The 24,502-nt window shown below is 42.3% G+C and overlaps 1 protein-coding gene across 6 annotated transcripts in view; it reads right to left on the reverse strand.

Annotated features, from left to right (window-relative positions):
- Window positions 1–24,502, reverse strand: part of Ehmt1 (euchromatic histone lysine methyltransferase 1) — a 139,421-nt gene that overhangs the window by 87,005 nt on the left and 27,914 nt on the right. For 5 of the 6 annotated variants that reach the window (XM_031369268.1, XM_031369271.1, XM_031369267.1 and 2 more), the window contains exons 2-4: window positions 13,080–13,146; window positions 9,972–10,525; window positions 3,084–3,255 (exon numbers count right to left, since the gene is read on the reverse strand). In XM_031369268.1, coding sequence (XP_031225128.1) covers window positions 3,084–3,255; window positions 9,972–10,525; window positions 13,080–13,146 — 793 coding nt within the window. The remainder of the gene's footprint in view (window positions 1–3,083; window positions 3,256–9,971; window positions 10,526–13,079; window positions 13,147–24,502) is intronic. The other variant, XM_031369269.1, reaches the window with a different exon arrangement.

The following is a 24,502-nucleotide window of genomic DNA, read 5'->3' on the forward strand; positions in this document are numbered from 1 at the left end:
AGGCTGGTCTACAGAGTGAGTTCCAGGACAGCCAGGGATACACAGAGAAACCCTGTCTTGAAAAACCAAAAGGAAAAAAAGAGTCACCTCCTTAACACTCTTTATGGAACCCAGTGAGAGCTTCACATCACTAAAGGCATGACTTCCAAAGAGACTTGATAGCCAGTCTAACCAAATCAGTAGGCTCCAAGTTCAGGAAGAGATTTTTAGATCAAAAAGTAAGGTAGAAGGGAATGGAGAGATGTCTCAGTATTCACAAATACTTATTATTCTTGTAGAGGACCCATTGTTTTGGTGTTCCCAGAACGAAGTCAGCTCACAACAATCAGTGCCTTGAGATCAGTCCAATGCCCTCTTCTGGCCTTCGTGGGCATTGTCTGCACATGATACGTGTAGGCAAAATACTCATACATATATAAATAAAGTATTTTTAAAAGGTAGAGGACAACTGAAAAAGAAGCTTAGTGCCAATCTCTTGCCAACCCCCCACGTAACACACACGCGCACACACACACACACACACACACACACACAAATGGATAACTGGATGGCAAAATGAACTACTTTCTCTGTCGGAAAGGTAACTAACTAGTAGACAAAGAGAAATGGAGACAGAAAACTACCAAATGACCTGTCTTGAAGGACCATTGCTTCTGAGGGCAAATTAAGGGAATAGCAACTTTATAATATTTGGCTCTAATAAATTAAAAAGCCACCAAATCATGCCTATAATTTTAAATCATGCCCAAACAGATCTAGAGAACTCTAACTAGGCAAAGCACATTAGATAGGTTCCATAAAACAACTAGATTGTGCTTCCCAAACCCACAGCTAGGAAAGACAAAGGCTGGGGATATACAGATTAAAAGAAAGTAGCAGAACATAACAAGCAGATGGCTTTGGGATCCAGGGCTAGAATTGTTTGATTTGTATTAATAGGAAACTAGCAAAAATTGGTAATATACTAAGATTAGATAATAATATTATAGTAAAATTAATTTCTGATTTTGATTACAACACAATACTTACTCAAAGAATATCCTTAGTTTTAGGAGCATTATGCCATTGCCTCTAGGAAAAACAATTAAGTATATTGAAGTACAAGTCTGTAACTAGCAGCTTACATTGGTGGCTCAGAATAAAACAAAATACACACTAGAAAAGGCTGGCCTAACTAACTGTGCCTTTCAATAAAAGGAATAAAGGACACACTGGAATCCTTTGCAGTGTCCACAACTTTGCTGAAAATATGAAATTGCTTTAAAATGAAAGGTATTAATTGTTAACGAAGGCACAAATCTGTTATCTCAATACTCAGGAAGCCAAGGCCATAAGAAGAAGAGTTCAAGGCCAGCCTGAGTACAGAGTGGGAAAGAAGACAGAAAAGGATAGACAGGGGGCTTAAAGGAGAAGGGAAAATAGAGAAGGTAAAGGAAAGAGACCAGAAAATACTTCAAAAGTAAAAAAGGGGAGGGCAGGAAAGATGACTCAGAAGTTTAGGAGTACTTGTTCTTGCAGAAGATCCAGGTTCAGTCCCCAACGCCTACACAGCAGCTAAAACTACCTGTAACTCCAGTTCCAAGAGATCCAACACCCTCCTCTGGCCTCCATGGGCATCAGGCATGCATTTGGTAGTGATGAGACATAAAGGCAAGCAAAACACTCATATACAGAAGGAGGGAAATATATATACATATATATATACATACATACACACACACATATATACATACATATATACATTACACACACACACACACACACACACACACACACACACACATATACATGGGCAAAGAAAAAGACCAGTGGCCAGTTGAACCTTTCTAAAATAAGCGTTCCAGATCAATAACACTTCCAACTTAAAATCTTCCACTAGAAAGAGCAGCTCATCTCCTCAGAAGAGCTGTATGTCCATATGCCATAGAGACTAGTGAAAAAAAGCCTAATTGAATCTGAGGCATCTGCCACACAGACTTAGAAGGGACCTGTAAGCTATCCTGTGGAGCCTCCTGAGCTATCCTACCTCAAAAAAAAAATCCTCTCACTATTGGACTGGAAAGATGGAACATCCATTAATCACATGTATAGTTCTTGTAGAGGATTTGAGTTTGATTCTCAGCATCCAGGTAAGATAACTCAAAACTGCCTATAAGTCCAGTTCCAGAGGATTCAATCCCCTCTTTTGAATTCTTTGAGAATCCTTACTCAGGTGTACATATCCACACACAAACATAAACATAATTTAAAAAAAAAAAAAATTAGTAAAGAAGCTGAGCCCGGTGGCACATGCCTTTAATCCTAGCACTTGAGAGGCAGAGGAAGGCAGATCTCTGAGTTAGAAGTCTACATGGTCTACAGAGCTAGTACCAGGATGCCTAGGACTACAAAGAAAAACTCTGTCTGGAAAAAAATAAAATAAAATAAAACAGCAATAATAAAACAGAAATGAAGCTGGGCAGTGGTGGTGCACACCTTTAATCCCAGCACTTGGGAGGCAGAGGGAGGTGGATTTCTGAGGTCAAGGCCAGCCTGGTCTACAGAGTGAGTTCCAGGACAGCCAGGGCTGTACAGAAAAACCCTGTATTGAAAAAAAAAACAAAAACAAAAACAAAAACAAAAAAAGGAAAACAAAAAAACAGAAATGAAATAAAATAAAAATAAATATAACAAAAGCCTGACCCTCCCAATAATCATCAAGCATTAGTCCACTTCTCCCACTGAAAAAAAAAAAAAAAACCCTGTAGTAAGCCCAGAATGAGTGAATTTCAGTTAAATAGCTAGTAATGAATTCTAGAGCCGAAGGACAGCTCTTTGTACCTTGGCCTAGCACCTCACTGAAATTCACTGTCTTCCACTCATATCTCATAAGATTTCAGTAAGAAACATAATGTACATCTTGAGATTGAAAGCAAGTCAGGAGAACAAAATCAGTGTCATAAAGTCTTGAGGGCAGAGGGCTTCTTAGCCATGCATGGTTATTTATCTCCAAAAATAGCCAGCGTCAACTGCCTGGAGAACAAGATACACACGGGGAGTGAGAGTGGGGGGTGGGGGTGGGGGCAATGGTTGACACAATTTACCTGTCTGGGACTTTGTGGTGGCCATGTAGCATTGATTCTGAGGTAGCGACTGGTGGAGGGCTGGAAAGGTTGGTAAAAGTTGCTGTCGTCCACATTCAGAAATGTTTCTGTTGATATCCTCTTTTGGTTCCTTATGGTCTTGAACTTCTCTATGGTCTTTGCTGGCTGCATGCTTCAAAACAAAGACAAGTAATTATAATGACTGCAGAAGTAGATGGTAGATGGTGAGTGGAATAACATGCATCCAAAAATCAATCCTTTTCTAAAAATTCCCATTTACTGAAAGATAGGCCATTGTGGAGGAAAGCAGAAAGTCCACAAATCTGAGAAGTACAGCTATTTGCAAAGAACCTAACTCTAGAACCAAACGAGTAAAACCCTCAGTCCTACCATCCTCTGCTGGACCAGGTATTTCACAGTTTAAATGCATCTCTAGTAAACAGGTCATTTAATAATTCCTCTTTGCCACAGGAGTGCCATTCCAACCCAGATACCAACTGAGGAAGAGAGGGAGGAGGTTAGAGACTCACAAAGATAATTCCTTATTTTTGTAAGTTTTCCTAAGGGGTAAGTGATCTAAAATAATATATAGTCTTCACTGATGAAGAATAGTGACTTGGGGGCACTTAGATAAGAAGCCCATCAAATTCACATACACCTTTAATCCCAGCACTAGGGTGGCAGAGGCAGAGGCAAGCGAATTTTTCTGAGTTCAAGGAAAGGCTGGCCTGTATAGCAAGTTCCAGAATAGTTAGGGCCTAGAGAAACCCTGTCTTGAAAAAGAAAAAAAAAAGAAGGTAAGCTGTAAACATAGAGGAGAAAGTCTAGCATATTGCTGCTATACCTGCAGGACAAACAGAGACAGAGAGAGACAAGGCTAGATTTCTCCAAGGATGCTTTGTCTCTTAAAAGTGGTGTTCAGGGCCGGGCAGTGGTGGCGCATGCCTTTAATCCCAGCACTTGGGAGGCAGAGGCAGGCAGATTTCTGAGTTCAAGGCCAGCCTGGTCTACAGAGTGAGTTCCAGGACAGCCAGGGCTATACAGAGAAACCTTGTCTCGAAAAACCAAAAATAAAAAATAAGTGGTGTTCGGGGGGCTAGCGAGATGGCTCAGCAGTTAAGAGCACTAACTGCTCTTCTGAAGGTCCTGAGTTCGGTTCCCAGAACCACATGATAGCTCACAGCCATCCGTGATGAGATCTAACGCTCTCTTCTGGTGTGTCTGAAAACAGCTACAGTATATTACGCCGGAGCCAGCAGAGCCAGAGCCAGCAGAGGTCCTGAGTTCAATTCCCAGCAGCCACATGATGGCTCACGGCCATCTGTACAGCTACAGTGTACTCATACACATAAAATAAATAAATAAATCTTTTTTTTTAAAAAAAAAGTGGTGTACAAGGGGCAGGGTCATCTCTCAATCTCCTTAACTGGTTTTTAGTCTAGCTTCCTACAAAGCAGTAACCTGTGATACCAATAACAAACCCCCCCAGTACTTAATACTCCTGCTGTTACTCCAAACTGCCTTTAATACCATTAAGCCTCCCCTCTATCTATGCCCATAAACTCACAGATGTTTTGGAGTGAATTTAAACCACACACAATTCAGCTTGAACTAAATTTTATTGTGCACACAAGTAACTGCCTAGTAATGTAAGACATTCAAAGACAAGGCTTTCTTCATCATACACTGTTTCTGAGAACATAAGATATCCACAAATAAAAGAATGAAGTATGACAGGTATGGTGGTACTTTAATCCCAGGACCCTAGGAGGCAGAGGTCGATGGATCTAGGCCAGGGCCTAGTGAGGCCCCATCCTTAAAGAAGAAGGAGAATGGCTAGAGAGATGGCTCAGTAGTAAAGAGCTCTGGCTACTCTTACAGAGGACCCTGCTTCAATTTCCAGCAGCCATATCATAGTTTACAACCATTTGTTAACTCCAATCCAAGGGGAATTAAACACCCTCTTTGGCCTTTGTGGGTACTGCATGCACATGGTGCACAGGTATGTATGCAGACAAAACATTTATTCACATAAAATAAAATAAAATAAAATGTTTTTTAAAAGTGAAAAGTATCTGAGGGCTGGAGAGATGGCTCAGCACTTAAGAGAACCAACTGCTCTTCCAGACGTCCTGAGTTAATTCCCAGCAACCACGTGGTGGCTAACAACCATCTGTAATGAGATCGGACGTCCCCTTCTGGTGTGTCTGAAGACAGCTACAGTGAACTTACATATAAGAAATACATAAATCTTAGGGACAGAGCAGAGTGGGGCCAAGGGAGCTGGGCCAGAAAGAACAATCATCCATAATGAGATCTGACGCCTTCATCTAGAGTGTCTGAAGACAGCTACATTGCACTTACATATAATAAATAAGTAAATAAATAAATCTTGGAAGGAAGGAAGAAGTAAGGAAGGAGGGAGGAAAAGAGGGAGGGGGGGAGGGAGGGAAAGAAGGTAGTAGGTAGGTAGGTATCTGAATATCCTAGGAGATGTAGTGGCACACTCCTTTAATACCAGCACTGAAGAGGCAGAGGCAGGTGGATCTCAGTGAGTTTGAGGCTTGTGTGGTCTACACACTAAGTGATAGGCCAATCAGAATTATGTACAAAGACCCTATCTTGGATGGATGGATGGATGGATGGATGGATGGATGGATGGATGGATGGGTATCAAATAAAAAGTAAAAATTTAAAAAAGGAGGAAGAGGTGGAAGGAGACCTCTCACCTTATACCATATACAATAGAGAATGCACGCACACACGCGCGCGCACACACCACACACACACACACACACACACACACACACACACAGAGTTACCCCCAAGTCCCTCCCCCCAAAACACACACAGACATATCCCCTCCTCATCCACCTACTAGCAGTAACTGCTCAGGATTCTACCCAGACAGAACCTGGGCATCAGTGTGAGTCCTCAGACTGACAATTCATTACAATCAGGACTCAACACTGAATTCCATCATTAACAAGAACCAATCTCCCCTATGGCATGGCAGAACCATCTCCCAGTACACATCTAAACTGAATTAGCAAGAATATATAGGTACAAGTTGCAGAAACAGATCCAGAGAGAAAAGCAGAGAACTTCTACAAATAACTCATAAAGCATGTAGAATTCAGACAGGAAAGAAGCTGGATAAACTTTAAAGATCTAAGTCAAGTGAAAAGCTCTCACGAATGACACCAAGAAGATAGCCTAATTGATCAGCTGCATTCAATTGAAATGACACATCAAACTTGAGTTCATCTAAATGAAAACTCAGGGTAAAGTGGGAAGCAATTGTAAGACTAGCAGGCAGGAGATAGAGAAAAGAGCTGCTGCACACCATGGCAATTATATTCTTGGATACTTAACACAGAAATAGGAAAAATTATCTACAGACAAACATAAGTGGTCACAACAGCTGTAGCTGCCCAAGCCTAAACACACTAACTCAGAAGACAGAAGCAGAAAGATCACTGTTTGAAGCAAGCCAGGTCTGCCTAGGAAGTTCAAGACAAGCCCTGGACACCTAAGAAGGAATGAGGAAAGCGGGACAGGGGACATGAACAGACATGGGACCGGTGCCTCATAACTGACAAGGAGCCTCATTGGCAGAGAACCCTTACCCAGAATCCTGGAGCTGAAAGTGTATTTATCTCAGTGGGAGAGAGGCTTGCCAAATGGGTTGAAAACCAGAACTGAGTGTGTAAAAGGGAGGGAAGGGAAGCAAGATAAATCTTAAAAGCTAATAAAATACTTTATAATAAAAAGGTAAAAAATGTAAAGGTATTTATCTGTGAACAACAGAGTTGGCAAATGAGCACCAAGAAGAGCAGCATCACATTTGAAAGTTCAAGGAAGTTCAAGTTAAATCCTGGCAAGGCACTGACACAGACCACCACCAAGAGCAGCAGCAGCAGCAGCAGCACAAATGCTGGCATGGACAACAGAAACCAGGTAGCTCCAACAATAAAGCTTGCCACCAACACTGATGACCTAAATTCAATCCCCAAGACCCAGACTGTGAAAGAACAGAGCCAAGTCTTGAAAGTTGCCTATGACTACGGCACACATGCACTGTGTAAAAAAATAAATAAAATATAATTTTGAAACTTTTTAAATGAGAATACTGGAAAATGCAGATATATGTTAATATTATTTTTGAAGCTTCCTGCTAACTGTCTTGGGTTTTTCCTACTATCATATTTTTTTTGGGGGGGTGGAGTGGGGTGGGGTTTCAAGACAGGGTTTCTCTGTATAGCCCTGGCTGTCCTGGAACTCACTCTGTAGACCAGGCTGGCCAAGAACTCAGAAATCCACCTGCCTCTGCCTCTCAAGTGCTGGGAACAAAGGCATGTGCCACCACTGCCCGGCTTGGTTGTTTTTTTTGTGGTAAAAATCTATATCTCTCTCTCTAGCTGTCCTAGAATTCACATCCACCCACCTCTATCTCCTGAGTGCTTGAATTACTAAGTACCCTCGCTTTGTTTTTTTCTTATAAATTTATAGTTAATTACATGTAGGTGAGTTAGTCTGAATATGGGTATGTGGAAATCAATGAGGGTACCTGAGGCAGCCAGAAGCATCTGAGCTCATGGAGCTAAAGTTATAGGTGGTATGACCCACCTGATACAGATGCTAGGGTCTCCTAGATGAGTAGCTATAGAAGGAAGGCACAAGCTCCTTGTGTTCACAGATGCACTTGGGAAACCAGGAATGTTAAACACACAGAACTGTCTCTTCAAAGGGAGAAATGTATATATAACCTGTTTTCTACCCAAAAGGCTGGCAAAAGATATGGTTAATAGCCTGGTGACCTCTGTGATAACTGTAGACCCAGGCCACCCTTGGCTCCCCAGACTATGTTTATCTTAGACTTTTTCTCCCTAGACCTGGATTGTTGCTTCTCAGTCAAGAGAATCTTTCTTTATAGGAGATGTTACATGTACTTTACAAATGGAGCAGAGGTAGTTAACAGCCTGGTGACCTCTTATAGCCAGGCAATACATATTCTTCTATTTATCAAGCTAGCCAAGCTGGGAATTTGGATCCCCCAGGCCAAGGTGACCAACAGGTGTTCCTTAAGGTTGAACCACATGAATGCCTGGCAAGAGGACAAAAGTCCTGATAGCTGTGGGACTCCATACTGCAAAGGTTTCAGGTGGCAAGCAGCCCCACCCTATACCCAATGCAATGACTACTGATACACACGTCACTTGGGCAATCTGAACCAGTACCATAAAGATAGAGACAAGCATTCTTGGACAAACAACCATCAATTAAAAGCTGTTGCATCCAAATAGAACTTCTCTGAGGAATCAGAATCCTTAGATACTGGGGAAGAATTGTATCTCTCTACCCACCCATCCATCATCTTCATGTCTCTCCATCTGTGTATGTAAGGGGGAGGGAATGTTGTCTATATGTCAAAGATTAATAACACTAGATCTTGTTCCACAATTACTTCTCCAGTTTTTGTTTTGAGAGACTCTCAACTCAAGCTGGAGCTTACTGATTCAACAAGCCTGGCTAGCCAGTATAACCCAGGTTTCCGCTTCTTTCTACCATAGTAACACTAGAATTACAAGCTTTTATGTAAGCGCTAGGGATGAACTCGGGTGTTCATTCTCACTTAGCACTTTGCTCACTGAGCCACCTCTTTAGTTCCATAGTCAGTAAACTGTGTATGGTAAGATGAAATATGAGTTGGGCATGGTGGCATATACATACAATTTTAGAATCTGGAAGGTAGGGGCAGGCATAACAGGAATTTGAGTCTGAGTCCTACCTGGGCTAAGTTAAGAACCTATCAAAAACCAAAACATAAATATAATACATAGCTTTCTTAAAAATTTTTTTTAATTTCTGACTAACCAGAAATTTGGGGTATAAAAAAACCAGGTATTAAAATTTTAAAACAGCAACATAAAGCATACAATATAAAAGGTTAAAGCATCAAGCAGGAAGTAGAAAACGGGCAAGAAACCATCATACAAGGATACAAAAGACATGGTGCTTGCACGCACAAGGGATTCTATGGAAAGGAATGAACAACCACACATTATACATTACATGTTTCTGGAGTTGACATCACAAACCCACAAACTGACAGAGTCCTGGGGAAAGGTTCCAAGCATGAAGCCCCAAAGGCTACAGAGAAAACAGCAAATGGTCTGCACATGAAGAGCACTAGAAATCACACAGGAATGTGATCATGAATGTAGAACCCACCCAAGCTAAATCCACATCAGGAAACAAAATAACAGTACTCCATTCTGAAAGTATGCATCGAATACATGCCATGTAAACCAGATTGAGACAAAGAAGTCCAGTCAGCTGAGTATTACAGGGGAGGCAGTGCTTTCACTCAGTGCTACAGCCTAGGACATCTTGCTCTCAGTAACCCTGAACAAGGCACGCCTTTCAGAAGGGCAGAAGAAAAAGTAGTTTTCCAAGGGCAGTGGTGGTTCATGCCTTTGATCCGAGCACTCGGAGACAGAGGCAGGCAGATCTGTGAGTTTGAAGCCAGCCTGATCTACAGAGCTAGTTTGAGGACAGCCAAAGCTACATAGAGAAACCCTGTGTAGGAGAGGGTGTTTTGTGACAGATGACTCATCTTAGAGCAAAGAAAAGCCTTCAGTCAGCCTTTCTCCCCCAACACACACACACACTTTCCCTCCCTCTCTCCCTCCCTCTTTTCTTTCCACCACCACCTTGTCTCTCTCTCCCTTTAAAAAAGGCTGATGTGGTATCATCTGACTTTGTTGTTCATATGTTGGCTACCTATTAATGACTGTTGCCATTAACTGGCTTACCCTTTGTTGAATTAAAGTCTATTTGTTTTCATTAATGCAAAGGAGGAAGAAGAAAAGAAGACAAAATTACCAGGCCCAGGATGGACTTCGGCATGGTCTTGCGTGCCCTGTGAACCCTGACATCAGTACCCGAGGCTGCAGGCTTTCTGTCCTCTGTGTCTGCACTCCCTTCCCCAGGCACAGTGGGTGTTGTGGTTGCTGACTGAGGAAGTGCACTTGGAGTCCTGCATTTACTGGCTCCTCCAGGAAGAGTTTTTGCGGCATGGCCAGGAAGCGAGGATGTTAGAGTGTTGGGAGTCCTCAAGGGCTGCCCTTGCAGGGCTGGTTTATTTAAGAAATATCCATTGCTGCCAATGACAGACGTCTGCATGAAGTCGTCAGCTGTGACATGGTTTTGCTTCCCCACTTCTGTGTCTCTTTCTGAAACCCCATTTTCTGCCACCCGAGATACTCTGTTGGTACCTTCCTGTGGGCTAGCTCTTGTGTTCTCCTGAGTATGTTTGGGTGCATTTGGATGGCTGGTATCACCACTCTTTTCACAAGACCCATTTGTTTCTCCATCTGCACCCATGGGAGTCTCTCCTTGTTTCTCTGTGGAACCTTCATCAGCAGCCATAGGTATATCTGTGAACAGAGAAAGTGGCATCACAGCTTCTGGGACCCATCAATCCACAAAACTATCACCATAAATTACAATTTCTTTGGTTGGCACACATAGAAATGTCTACAGTTCTGGCATGTAGCTCAATGAGAAAACTCTTGCATGTGCAACATGTGTAAAGCCCTGGATTCAATCCTCAGCACAAAAAAGAAAAGAAAAGAAAACCCATTCCTGTCTAAAAAAATCATTTCTCATATACAAACCAACATTTAAAATTCTGATGAATTAAATGCAAGTTTATTTTTAAAAAAATATTAACTTTTGGTTAAGTTTGAGAAGCCAGTCTATTTTTTAAAAGCTTGTAGGGGGCTGAAGAGATGGCTCAGAGAGGTCAAGAGCAGTTGTTGCTCTTCCAGAGGTCCTGAGTTCAATTCCCAGCAACCACATGGTGGCTTACAACCATCAGTAATGGGATCCATTGCCCTCTTCTGGCTTGCAGTGATACATGTAGCTAGAACACTTATATACATAAAAATTTTTTAAAAAAAAGCTAGATATGAAACTAGATATGAAAAAAGGCACAATTTATGACAAAGTCAGTTGGCAAGACATTGAGAGGTACTAGGTGAAGGACTTAACAGAAAACATACATACGACAAGGATAATTTTCTAAATCGGCCGACCCAAACAGACCTATAGAGGCTGAGAACCTACTGTGTGAAGAAAATTACCATGTGATAAAACTACCAGCACATAAGAGAGAATACAAGATGAAAAATCCCAAAGAAACACACAGACTAAGAATCTATGCAAAGGGGGAAAAAAATTAAAAAGAAAATGAGCTGATAGTAAAGCAATGTTACATATTTGAAGGAAAATAAGACATGCCTATATACATACATACATACATACATACATACATACATGAGAAAGAGTTAACATAAGAGTTCCAGAGTTTCATATATATATGGATTTTTGAGGAAAAATTATGTATTGTATATTTTTAAAAAGACAAAAGCAGATACATGTTTCAGATTAAACCATTAGCAAGACAAAAGGCAATAGAGCATCATATTTAAACTGCTCAGGGAAAAAAACTACTAATTTAGGAGTATTACATATAATGTCCTTCAAATGTGCCAGTCAGACAACAAGGGCTGAGAAGATTAATCACTGTGCTGATGAGTTTTAACCATCAACTTGGTACAACCTAGAATCACTAGGTAAAGAGTTTTAAATAAGAAATTATCGGGCTGCCAGACAGTGGTGGCGTACACCTTTGATCCCAGCACTTGGGAGGCAGAGACAGGTGGATTCTAAGTTCGAGGCCAGGCTGGTCTACAGAGTGAATTCCAGGACAGCCAAGGCTACACAGAGAAACCCTGTCTCAGGAAAAAAAAAAAAGAAAGAAAGAAAGAAAGAAAGAAAGAAATTATCAGGCTGGTAAGATGGCTCAGTAGGTAAGAGCACTGACTGCTCTTCGGAAGGTCTTGAGTTCGGTTCCCAGCAACCACATGGTGGCTCACAACCACTGGTAGTGAGATCTGACGCCCTCTTCTGGTGCGTCTGAAGACAGCTACAGTGAATTTCCCAGGAGTGAGCGGCGGCCAGAGCGAGTGGGACCAGCAGGGTCCTGAGTTCAATTCCCAGCAGCTACACACATGATGGCTCACAGCCATCTGTACAGCTACAGTGTACTCATATACATAAAATAAATAAAATAAATCTTTAAAAAAAAAAAGAAATTATCTAGATCAAGCTAGCCTATGGGTATGTAGGACTGTCTAATTATTTAAATCTATTTATTTTTATTTATATGAGTACAATGCAGCTGTCTTCAGACACACACCAGAAAAATGCATCAGATCCCATTCCAGATGGTTGTGAGCCACCATGTGGTTGCTGGGAACTGAACTCAGGACCTCTGGAAGAGCACTCTGTGCCCTTAACTGCTAAGCCACCTCTCCAGCCCTTAATTGTTAATTGATAGATAAGAAAACCTAGTCCACCATAGCACCATCCACAGACTGCGTCCTGGACTACATTAGAGTACAGAAAGCCAACTAAAAGCAAACAAGTAGGCAGGACAAGTGTGCTTCTTTGTCTCTGCTCTTGGTCATACATGTAGCATGGCCAGCTGCTTGAGTTCCTGTCCTGACTTCTGAAGAATGCTAGTCAATGACCTAGAATTTAAACCCTTTCCTCCCTTAAGATGCTGTGTGAGTGTGCTTTTATCCCGGCCACAGAACTAAAACCAGGGATCCACTCACACAAGAGCAACATAAATAAGACCGACACTACAGAACAAATAAGTCAGTACTGTGTAGACAAGCTCACTGACCAGGCATGAGACAAACCTATCATGCAGATCTAAAACAGAAGGGTGTGTGTGTGTGTGTGTGTGTGTGTGTGTGTGTGTGTGTACTCTCCAGCATGCATGTACATGTGTCTGTTCAGGAATTGGGAGAGGTTAAAAATTATACTGTAACCTAAATATATACCAAGAAAGTGAAAAGGCTGGGAGAGGGAAGAGTGCATCAGCAAAGCTCCTCTCCTGTCGTGTGAACTCACCCTTACCTTCCCTTAGCAGCTCAGTTTTCATGCAGCAATCCTGCTTGGTCTCTTGCTTGGCCAGAACTGCCTGCTGGAAGGGGAAGGGAAAAAAAAAAAAAAAGACAATGGGCATCACCAGGGCCACCTTCAAGTCAAATCAATTACAAAAGTCCTCATCCTTGCACACAGGGTCTACTAGCCCACCATTAGCACAATCCCCTCCAGGAAGAGGACTGACATTCAGAAAATAGTCCCCAGGAGAACACGCCTAGTCTGCCAGCTCTGAACAGCACTCCTGCTTGTTTGTTTGTAATTTTGTTTCTGTTTTTTGAGACAGGGTTTCTCTGTGTATAGCCTTGGCTTTCCTGGAACTCACTCTGTAGACAAGGCTGGCCTTGAATGGGATCAAAGGCATATGCCATTCCCAATCCCACATCTGAACAGCATTCTTTTAAAAGATTTATTTATTTCATTTATACAAGTAAACTGTAGCTGTCTTCAGACACACCAGAAGAGAGCATCGAATCCCATTACAGATGGCTGTGAGCCACCATGTGGTTACTGGGAATTGAACTCAGGACCTCTGGAAGAGCAGTCAGTGCTCTTAATCACTGAGCCCCCTGAACAGCATTCTTAAGAATGTGTTTATATCCTTCTTACATAGTTAAGAAATCTGAAATGTGCCCGGTAGTGCACGCCTTTGATCCCAGCATTTGAGAAGTAGAGGCAAGTGGATTTCTGAGTTCGAGGACAGCCTGTTCTACCGAGTGAGTTCTAGGACAGCCAGAAATAAACAGAGAAACCCTGTCTCAAAAAACAAAAACAAAAAAAATCTGAAATGCTTTGGCTCTATTACAGCAATTTACTTTGATATGCACCTCTTAACTCTTTTCATTTACTTTAAAATTCATTTTGTTAATGCTGTTTAAATATTTCAAGTGCTTGACACATATAAAAATAAGTTACAGAGGGCTGGCAAGATGGTTCAGTGGATAAGAGCACTGACTGCTCTTCCGAAGGTCCTGAGTTCGGTTCCCAGGAACCACATGGTGGCTTACAACCATCCATAATGAGATCTGACACCCTCCTCTGGTGCGTCTGAAGACAGCTAAAGTGAATTACACCGGAGCAAGCAGGGCTGGCAGAGGTTCTGAGTTCAATTCCCAGCAGCCACACACATGATGGCTCACAGCCATCTGTACAGCTACAGTGTACTCATACACATAAAATAATAGCTACAGAGTCGGGCAGTGGTGGTGCACACCTTTAACCCCTGCACTTGGGAAGCAGAGGCAGGTGGATTTCTGAGTTTGAGGCCAGCCTGGTCTACAGAGTGAGTTCCAGGACAGCCAGAGCTACACAGAGAAACCCTGTCTAGAAAAATGAAAGATACAACAAGCACAAGCAGGGAAGGCTAACAGAAAGGTTAGGGTATTATACTGGCTGGTTTTGTGTGTCAACATGACACAGGCTGGAGTTATCACAGAGAAGGGAGATTCAGTTGGGGAAGTGCCTCCATGAAATCCAGCTGTGGGGCATTTTCTCAATTAGTGATCAAGGGGGTAGGGCCCCTTGTGGGTGGTGCCATCCCTGGGCTGTAAGTCTTGGGTTCTATAAGAGAGCAGGCTGAACAAGCCAGGGGAAGCAAGCCAGTAAGGAACATCTCTCCATGGCCTCTGCGTCAGCTCCTGCTTCCTGCCCTGTGTGAATTCCAGTCCTGACTTCCTCTGGTAATCAACAGCAATGTGGAAGTAAGCTGAATAAACCCTTTCCTCCCCAACTTGCTTCTTGGTCATGATGTCTGTGCTGGAATAGAAACCCTGACTAAAGCAAGTATTAAATGCAGTCAGTGTGGTAGAAGTGTGGGGTAGGGCAGGGCTCAACAGGTAAAGTGCTTGCTCTAGAAGCCTGATGACCTGCCTGAGTTCGAGGCCAGCCTGGTCTACAGAATGAGTTCCAGGACAGCCAGGGCTACACAGAGAAACCTTGTCTCGAAAAACCAAAAAAGAAAACACACACACATGCAAACACACAAAAATGGAGTTAAAAGTCACCACTTTATAACAAAAGTCACTATTTTACTAATAGCACCATACTGGTGCAAACTGATGCAGTCATGAATGCTAAACATACTGAATTACAGTTTGTTTTTTAAAAACTTAACTATGGTGTGTGTGTGTGTGTGTGTGTGTGTGTGTGTGTCAGGTATAGTAAGTGGTCTACGCCTATAATTTCAATATTCAAAAACAGTAAAAATTATTTTGAGTTCAAATACAACCTGTGCTCATAGCAAGACCTTGTTCCTGACTGACTCACTCTCACTCTCTCTCACACTCATCTCTCTCTCTCTCTCTCTCTCTCTCTCTCACACACACACACACACACACACACACACACACACACACAGAGAGGCGGGGAGAGAGGCGGGGAGGGAGGAGGGGGCGGGGAGGGGGAGGGGATGTTGTTTGTAGGGTAACTCCTGGACCCCAAACAAAAACAAAAGCAAAACTCAAAAATATTTTCATCATCTCAAAACATTCTTAATTGCAATGAGAACAAAAAACAAAAACAAAAAATATTATCTCAACTATGGAAAATTTCACAATTAATCTTGACAAAGTCAGTATCATATATTTGATGAACACATCCTATATACAATTACACTTGTGCAGTTTCCTCATGATGTGTAACCTGGAACCAACTACACAGAAGTACATGGCAAATTCCAAATGAAGAGTCTTATAGAAATCAGGCACTCTATTCTTTTAAAAATGGCTCGGTAGCTAAGAGCACTGGAGGCTCTTCTAGAAAAGTCATGTTTGATTTCAGAGGACCTGGGTTCAATTCCCAGTACTCTCACGGTAGCTCACAATTGTCTCTAACTCTAGTCCTAGGAGATCTGACATTCTCTATCATCTTTGCAGATACAAGCGCACATGATACACAGACATACACGTAAGCAAAACACGCATGCATAAAGTAAATATATAAGTAAACCTTATAAGGTCAGAAGATAACTTTCAGGATTCAATTCTCTTCCTGTACAGTAGGTTCAAGGGATGCAGCTCAGGTCATGAGGCTTGTGCAGCAAGCACTCTTTACTCACTGTGTCATCTTCCTGACCCAGCCCTCTTTCTTAACCAAACAAATAACCACTAAAAACAGACCTTCCAGAGATCTTTCTAATCCTAAAATGCTGCTTTGCTTTTTCTTTCTTTCTTTCTTTTTCTTTTTTCTTTTTCCCCGAGACAGGGTTTCTCTGTGTAGCCCTGGCTGTCCTGGAACTCACTCTGTAGACCAGGCTGGCCTCGAACTCAGAAATCCACCTGCCTCTGCCTCCCAAGTGCTGGGATTAAAGGAGTGCGCCACCACTGTTTGGCTGCTTTTTCTTTCTTTTTAACATTTACTGTGTGTGTGTGCGCGCACGCGCACACGTGTGTAGCACGTGTGCACACATGCACATATGTCTTCAAAGTAAAAGGATACCTTGAAGGAGCTAGTTCTCTCCTTCTACTATGTGAATTCCAGGGATTGGTTGGTTTTGTTGTTGTCGTTTGTTTTAATGTATTGTGCTGGCTGGTTTTGTGTGTCAACTTGACACAGGCTGGAGTTATCACAGAGAAGGGAGCTTCAGCTGGGGAAGTGCCGCCATGAGATCCAGCTGTGGGGCATTTTCTTAACTAGTGATCAAGGGGGGGGCCCCTGTGAGTGGTGCCATCCCTGGGCTGGTAGTCCTGGGTTTCTATAAGAGAGCAGGCTGAGCAAGGCTGGGGAAGCAAGCCAGTAAGGAACATCCCTCCATAGCCTCTGCATCAGCTCCTGCTTCCTGACCTGCTTGAGTTCCAGTCCTGACTTCCTTTAGTGATGAATGGCAATGTGAAAAGTATAAGCTGAATAAACCCTTTCTTCCCCAACTTGCTTCTTGGTCATGCAGGAATAGAAACCCTGACTAAGACATGTACATTGGCATTTTGCCTGCAAGTGTATCTGTATGAAGAGGTCAGAACTCCTGGAGCTGGAGTTACAGTGCTGAACTGCCATGTGAGTGCTGGGAATGGAACCCTGGTCCTCTGAATACCAACCAGTGCTCTTGCCATCTCTCCATCTCCCTGACTGCTTTTAAATAAAGACAACATATATGTAGGATTCAATTGAATGAACTTCCCTCATGAATGACAGAAAAGTGTTGCTTTTCATCTACAAAGCTATTTATCCTTTGCCACTCTAACATAAAATGACTTTTCATCAAATATAATGTCATAATACAGCTAATATAAATTTCACAACAAATTTAAGATGTTTTTAAAAAAGATTAGTGTATATTATTAAACTAAAAATTTTCATACATTAACTTCAAATTGATTAAAGGGCCAAGTGCTATCTTTCCAGGAAGATGACCAAGCATTCCTGGTATTTAACTGTCTGCTGCTGCCTAACTTCATTGCATCTGCATGTCATGCATACCTGACATCACCTAACAAACATGACAGCTTCCTGCACAGAGGAAAAGAAAAGAAAAATTTAGGGAATGGTGATCTCAGGGCAGGATCCCACCCAGCTACACTTATTGTCTGTGCTTACAAAGGCAGGCAGATCTCTCAGTTCATTTGCTATAGTTAAAAAAAAAAAAGGATTTGCTGTTTCTTTCTACGAATCAAGAGGCTAAGGTCCTACAATTCTGATTCGTGGAATAATCAAAAGGGTACTTGGGGTAATGATTGAATTGATATGTAAATAAAAGACTGGCCTTTGGTCTTCAAGAGCTGAGCTATCTAGAGAGCTAGCTCAAGCAGAACAAAGGCTTGTACCCACGATTGCTTCCAGTCATTCTTTCACTGCTCCCAAACATCCCGCTTCCTAAGGAACCCCTCTTTAAGCTATGGCTGGCCCTTGGCAGGACATTACTGAAATTTGGTTCTATCATGCCATTTCCTTTTGTGCTGATTAAGAATTAGTCAATCACACCATATTGTGAGGTAAGCTCCCACCAATGGAACAGGAGACAGTCACCAATCTGCATTAGGTCAAAAGTTAAATTAATCTCCCACTCCAGCGTGCTTGCTCACCAGGTACCCTTTGCAAAAATAAAATTACCCTACTAAGTTACTTTCACTTTGCTGACTTGTCTTTTTGTTTGACACCAGGAATATTCTAATATTCTTTCCAACACACCCTCAAATGCAATCACTTTATTCTTCAACACCTAAATCTACCATAGTATAACCTGCTATATGAACGAAGTATTCAGTCAGCCAACTAATTGCAGTAGTTCTTGGTGGGGAAGCAATGGTTTCTGATTTTGCCCAGTATCTCTGTGGATTACTAAAAAGTAAGAGGACTTGGCCATAAGCTTGGCCAGCACAGCAGCCACATCCTCTCTATAGGCCAGGCTAAGAAAGCAACAAACAGATGATGTCTAGGCATAACAGTAAAAGGATAACATAATCTCATTCCAGGACTCTTCTGCTCACTAGAAAGATGTGTTCAAAATGTAACAAAAAACGGTAGCTGAGGCCTAGAGAGATAGATCAGTAGGTAAGAGCACTAGATGCTCTTCCAGGTCCTGAGTTCAATCCCCAGCAACCACATGGTGGCTGACAACCATCTGTAATGGGATCTGATGCCCTCTTCTGGTCCATACGTGTACATGCAGACAGCATTCATATACATAAAATAAATCTTTTTTAAATCTGTTGGCTGAGTCTGGCTCTATGTAAGATGTATAAACGGCATAGGTAGAGATATCCTCTTGTCATTTTCATTTTCCCTGGCATGCACAAAATATACAATCTACGTTAACCACAAAAAGTGGTTACACATAAGGATTAAAGTAAAATTCTACCAGCTATGGTGGCACATGCCTTGAAACCTACTACTTGGGGCTGAAGCAGGAAGATCTCTGTAAGTTCCAGGCCACCCAGAGCTACAGTGAGACCTCTCTCAAACAAACAAAAATTTAAGTTATTGAAACTTAAATTGCTTCAAAGTCTCCACAGCAGGAGGTGAGGGGATGTTAAACTGGACAGCTCAGTGGACAGGTTATCATCATATCTGGAAGGAATGGTGATATTTTCAAAGATACTGTGCCCTTCACTCTGCCTATCTATCTGAACTATTTAAACAACATACAGGAAGCTAAAGAGATGGCTCAGCAGTTAAATGCACTGGCTGCTGTTCCAAGAAGACCCAGGTTCAATACCCAGCAACCACATGGCAGCTTACAACTGTCTGTAACTCCTATTCCAGAAGATCCAACACCCTCACACAGACATATACACAGGCAAAACAGCAATGTACATAAAATACAAATAAATTTAAAAAGAAAAGAACAAACTACATCAGGAAATTAGAATTTCCCTAGGAATCTCACACTGGCAGAAGGAAAAAGCTAAAGTGTTAGCCAGGAGTCAGGAAAAAGAAACTGATTTTATACAGTGCCCTTCTTTACAGGAAAAGACTGGAATCAAGATAATGATAGGTCAACAATGACCCATCTTAGCCAGGCCTGGTGGTACATGCCTTTGATCCCATCACTCAGGAGGCAGAGAAGCAGGCAGATCTCTGTGAGTTCAAGTTGAGTCCAGGATAGCCAGGGCTGGTTACACTGAGAAACTGATAATGATGATGATGATGATGATGATGATGATGATGATGATGATGATGATGATGATGATGATGATGATGATGATGATGATGAAGAAAAAGAAGAAGAAGAAGAAGAAGAAGAAGAAGAAGAAGAAGAAGAAGAAGAAGAAGAAGAAGAAGAAGAAGAAGAAGAAGAAGAAGAAGAAGAAGAAACATCTTGACTGCTTAAATTATGCCTATCTGTTGCTTTCTCAAACTTCACATTCATGTTAGGAGCCTGAGTTACTGGATCTCTTTGTTCCTCTTTCCAATGTGGCCACACTTGATCATTTTTTGTTTGTTTGTTTTTCACTACTAACTTGGCTCTTCTAAGACAGATGGCCAAATCTAGCTTATTAGGGCTGTGTTGAGTAATCTTTTGTACATTGAATGAAGGATTTCTCTGTATATCCAATTATTGTTATATGTAAGTACACTGTAGCTGTCTTCAGACACACCAGAGAGGGCGTCAGATCTCATTACAATGGTTGTGAGCCACCATGTGGTTGCTGGGATTTGAACTAAATTATTAATTCAGTAATAGCAGAGAGCTATATGACCCATCACCAAGTTTTCTATTTTGTAAACATTCACTTTCTTCACTTGCTGACTGGCTTAGCTAAAACAGGAAAGGAGGGCAAAAATTTTGGGAAAAGAAAGGGTCTCTGGGAGAAGAACTGGGAGGTGCGAGATTCCCAGCAGGACAGGTCAGCTGTGAACAAGAGCAGAGAGGTAAAGACCTAGCCACCTGGTCCGACACAGGGCTAAAACAGGATAATTTGTTTGGAGCTATCTGTGTTTGTTATTTAATTGCTGGCAGTTCCAAAGAACCCCACTATAGGACTGCCAGGGGCACAAACTCTACCTCTAGTAACAATTCCACAACTAGCTGTATCCAAATTTGTAGGGCAAATCCCTCTAGCCCTACAAGTTCCTGCTCTGTAACCCACAGAGATCAACATAAAAACTATAACCCAGGGGGCTATAGTGGTGAGATGGCTCAGCGGGTAAGAGCACTGACTGCTCTTCTGAAGGTCCTGAGTTCGGATCCCAGCAACCACATGGTGGCTCACAACCACCCGGAATGAGATCGGACACCCTCTTCTGGTGCATCTGAAGACAGCTACAGTGAATTACGCAGGAGTGAGCAGGGCCAGAGAACAGCCACACACATGACATCTCACAGCCATCTGGACAGCTACAGTGTACTCATACACATAAAATAAATAAAATAAAATCTTTAAAAAAAAACCTATAACCCAGCACATGGGTTCAAAGAAAAACTCTGGGCATGGAGTACGGCTTTCCAGAAAGCATGTACAAGACTACAGGTCACTTTCCATCTTCCAGCCTTGGGTCCTAGCAGACAGGACCCTCTCAGCTTTATCCCACCCTTTGTATAGAACTTCCCACCTTCCTCTTATAGCCATCGCCACATCTGATTCCCTAATTTGAAGATCATGTGAATGAAGAGAAGGCTAACTATAACTGCTACACAGGGCTTATGTTTAAAAAAAGTCTAAGCCAGGACTGGAGAGATGGCTCAGCAGTTAAGACCACTGACTGCTCTTCCAGGGGTCCTGAGTTCAATTCCCAGCAACCACATGGTGCCTCACAGCCATCTGTAATGGGATCTGATGCCTTCTTCTGGTGTGTCTGAGGACAGCTACAATGCACTAATATACATAAAATAAATTTTTTTTTTAAAAAAATCTTTCTCCTATTTAAAAAAGATCAAGAAATAGGATCCTTTATCATGCAAAGCTGGAAGATAAAAGTAGCTGAATAAATCTCCTATGAAAGGCAGAGAGGAGCCAGACAGTGCTGGTGCACGCCTTTAATCCCAGCACTTGGGAGGCAGGAGGATTTCTGAGTTCGAGGGGCCAGCCTGGTCTACAGAGTAAGTTCTAGGACAGCCAGGGCTATACAGCCTGTCTCAGAAAGAAAAAAAAAGGCAGAGAGGGAAAAACTGAAGAAAATATTTCTGTAAGTAATTGATACCCTTTGCACCTTAGCCCAAGTATTTCTGTTTGTACTAAAGGACAGGTCAGCTTAAGGATACTTCCAGAGTAGGAAAATATTAAGGAAGGGAAACTTCTTGTACTCTGTAAAAACTTGTTCTGGGGATTTTACAGCTGAGTGAGACTGAGGGGCAACTGAGAAGGAAAGGCTTTTCCTATGCCGAATGCATTAACCAGCTGGACTTTCCTCAACACTAACAAGGCAAAGATCACCTTCTCTGCCAGAGAGCAGAGACTCTAAGTTCTAGTCAAAATAAGAAAAATGTCTATGTACTGGTTTGAATGAAAATGCTTCCCAAAGGCTCATAAGAAGTAGCACTATTAGGAGATGTGGTCTTGTTGGAGGAAGTGTGTCACTAGGGGTGGGCTTTAAGGTTTCAGGTGCTCAAGCCAAGCCAAAGGACTCTCTTCCTGCCAATCCAGATGCAGAACTCTGAGCTACCTCTCCAGTACCAGGCTGTCTGCATGCAGCCATGCTTTCCCACTATGTTGATAATGGACTAAACTATGAGTTGCTGTGAACATAGTATGTATTCACAGCAATAAAACCTCAAGAAGCCACTGACTTCTTTCTGTCTCAGGATAGCTGGGTACTCAAGGGTTAGGGTTGGCACCTCAAGAACTGAGAGAACCAAGAAAATGCAAGATGTGCACAGTTTACAAAGACAGGAGGATCTTTAGCTTAGCAATCAAAGATGCAAAGCACTCCCCTGCCCCAAGTCTCTACACACCAGCTTTACCAGCTAATTATCAAGGAGTGGGGGAGAGCTCTTTCAGCGTCTGAGGTCCCCCCAACCCCCGGCTTCTGTCTTTTTGGTTTTTATCCCTTGGCAGAAAAAAGAATCCATTCCTAAACTTGGAATATACAATTGATATCCAAAGTAGCCCCAGAAATTAGATTTAAGGGATTCCAAAATCCAGTACAGATTCCCTTCTCATCTACTTAACCTTTCACTAGGCCTTTCTACCAAGAAACAAACTATAGTCCCTCCACCCCTGCTACTTCTAACAAAGGTTCCTTCAGCCACTGCGCTCCCCCAGAGAAAGCAGGACTAAGCTATGTCCCACTAGCAGTCTCCCCACAACAATCTCACCCAGGCCACTGGGGGTCTCTGCTCTCTCGCCTTCACAGTGATGGATCTCATAACTGCCTGGACCAACAGAATACAGTGTAATATAACCAAATATGAAAAGGAAGTCACTGGGCAGAAAGAGAGAAAGCATCCCTTCCCATTGTAAACAGCCTTTAAGATGAAGAAACAAAAACAAAATCTATGGTAGTACAGACCTGTAATTTCCACCACCAGAAAAGCTGAGACAGGAGAATCAGTAGTATGAGGTCAACCTGGGCTAAGAGTGAGAACCTGCCTCAAACAAAAATCTGTAAAAGTCAGCTATGACTAGAATGAGTTCTGACAAGGCTGGTAGGCAAAGGAATTTGACCTTTGATCTATTTAATCCAAATGACTTCAGCCAAGAGTTAAATGAAAATGTACACACTTGTTTGACTCTCCCCTAGACTTGCAGGTGTCTTTTGACTTTGTGTCAAAAGACAAGGTGGATATTTATTGGGTTGTGTTGTTCAAGGTTTACCTCAGGCCTCTACAAAAGAGTGTGAACCCCATTTCCAGCATGCATACACTCAAACACACACACACACACACACACACACACACACACACACACACAGGCACGCAGAGACTGCATAGAGGTATGGTAGTAATTGTGACTACACAGCATGGGCAAGCCCTGGTTTGATTCTTTTTGTTTGTTTGTTTGGTTTGGTTTTTGGTTTTTTGGATTTTCTTGGATTTTCGAGACAGGGTTTCTCTGTGTATCCCTGGCTGTCCTGGAACTCACTCTGTAGACCAGGCTAGCCTCAAACTCAGAAATCCACCTGCCTCTGCCTCCCAAGCGCTGGGATTGAAGGTGTGCACCACCAACATCTGGCGATTCTTATCACTATACAAACAAAACAACAAGTGAAAAGAAAACAGCAATTTGCTTATCCATATCTTGAAAACTAGATAGCTCAGTTCTACTCTGAGATCTACTTATTAGCTCCTGCATTTCAGCCAAACTTTTCATAATGAAAACCTAGTATAGAGAGGGGAGAATGCCATGTGCCTCACAAATGTCTGTTTTATGAAAATTAGTACAGAAACAGTTCCACTCTACAGGACCCTGGCCAAATCAGTAGCATGAGAGAACACAGTGTGGAAGAGACTGCTCTAAATATCACGAAGATGCAGAAATGTTAGGAGCCTGCTGGGAACAGTGACAACCAAAGGCATTCTGAGATCTGTAAGAGAGATTTGCCAGCTGTAAAAAACAGAATTGTGATTTGACATTTTGACTCATTTATTTTGTGTGTGTGTGTGTGTGTGTGTGTTTGTGTGCATGTGCACGCCATAGCATGCATGCAAAGGTCAGAAAACTTGGGGGAGTCAGTTCTCTTCTTCCAACATGTAGAATTGAATTCAGAACTCAGGTAGTCAGGCTTGACAATGGGTGCCTTTACCCACTGAACTATTTCACCAGTCTGACTACTCTTAAGGTTTGTATTTTTAAGACTATATACTGTCGAGCCAGTAGGTGGTGGTGCACGCCTTTAATACTGCACACGCCTTTGATCCCAAGTTGAGGCTGACTCTGAGCAGAAAGGGATGAGAGAATATAAAAGCACAGACACACATACAAGAATCTGGGATCAGATGAAGGGAAGCTTGCACTGCTGAGGGAATCTCAACATGTTTATGAGGTACAGGGCAGGGGGCTAGGGGTGAGCTACTCCTAGTTGTT

The sequence above is a fragment of the Mastomys coucha genome, unplaced genomic scaffold, assembly GCF_008632895.1.
Source record: "Mastomys coucha isolate ucsf_1 unplaced genomic scaffold, UCSF_Mcou_1 pScaffold15, whole genome shotgun sequence".
In the NCBI taxonomy this organism is placed as follows: Eukaryota; Metazoa; Chordata; class Mammalia; order Rodentia; family Muridae; genus Mastomys; species Mastomys coucha.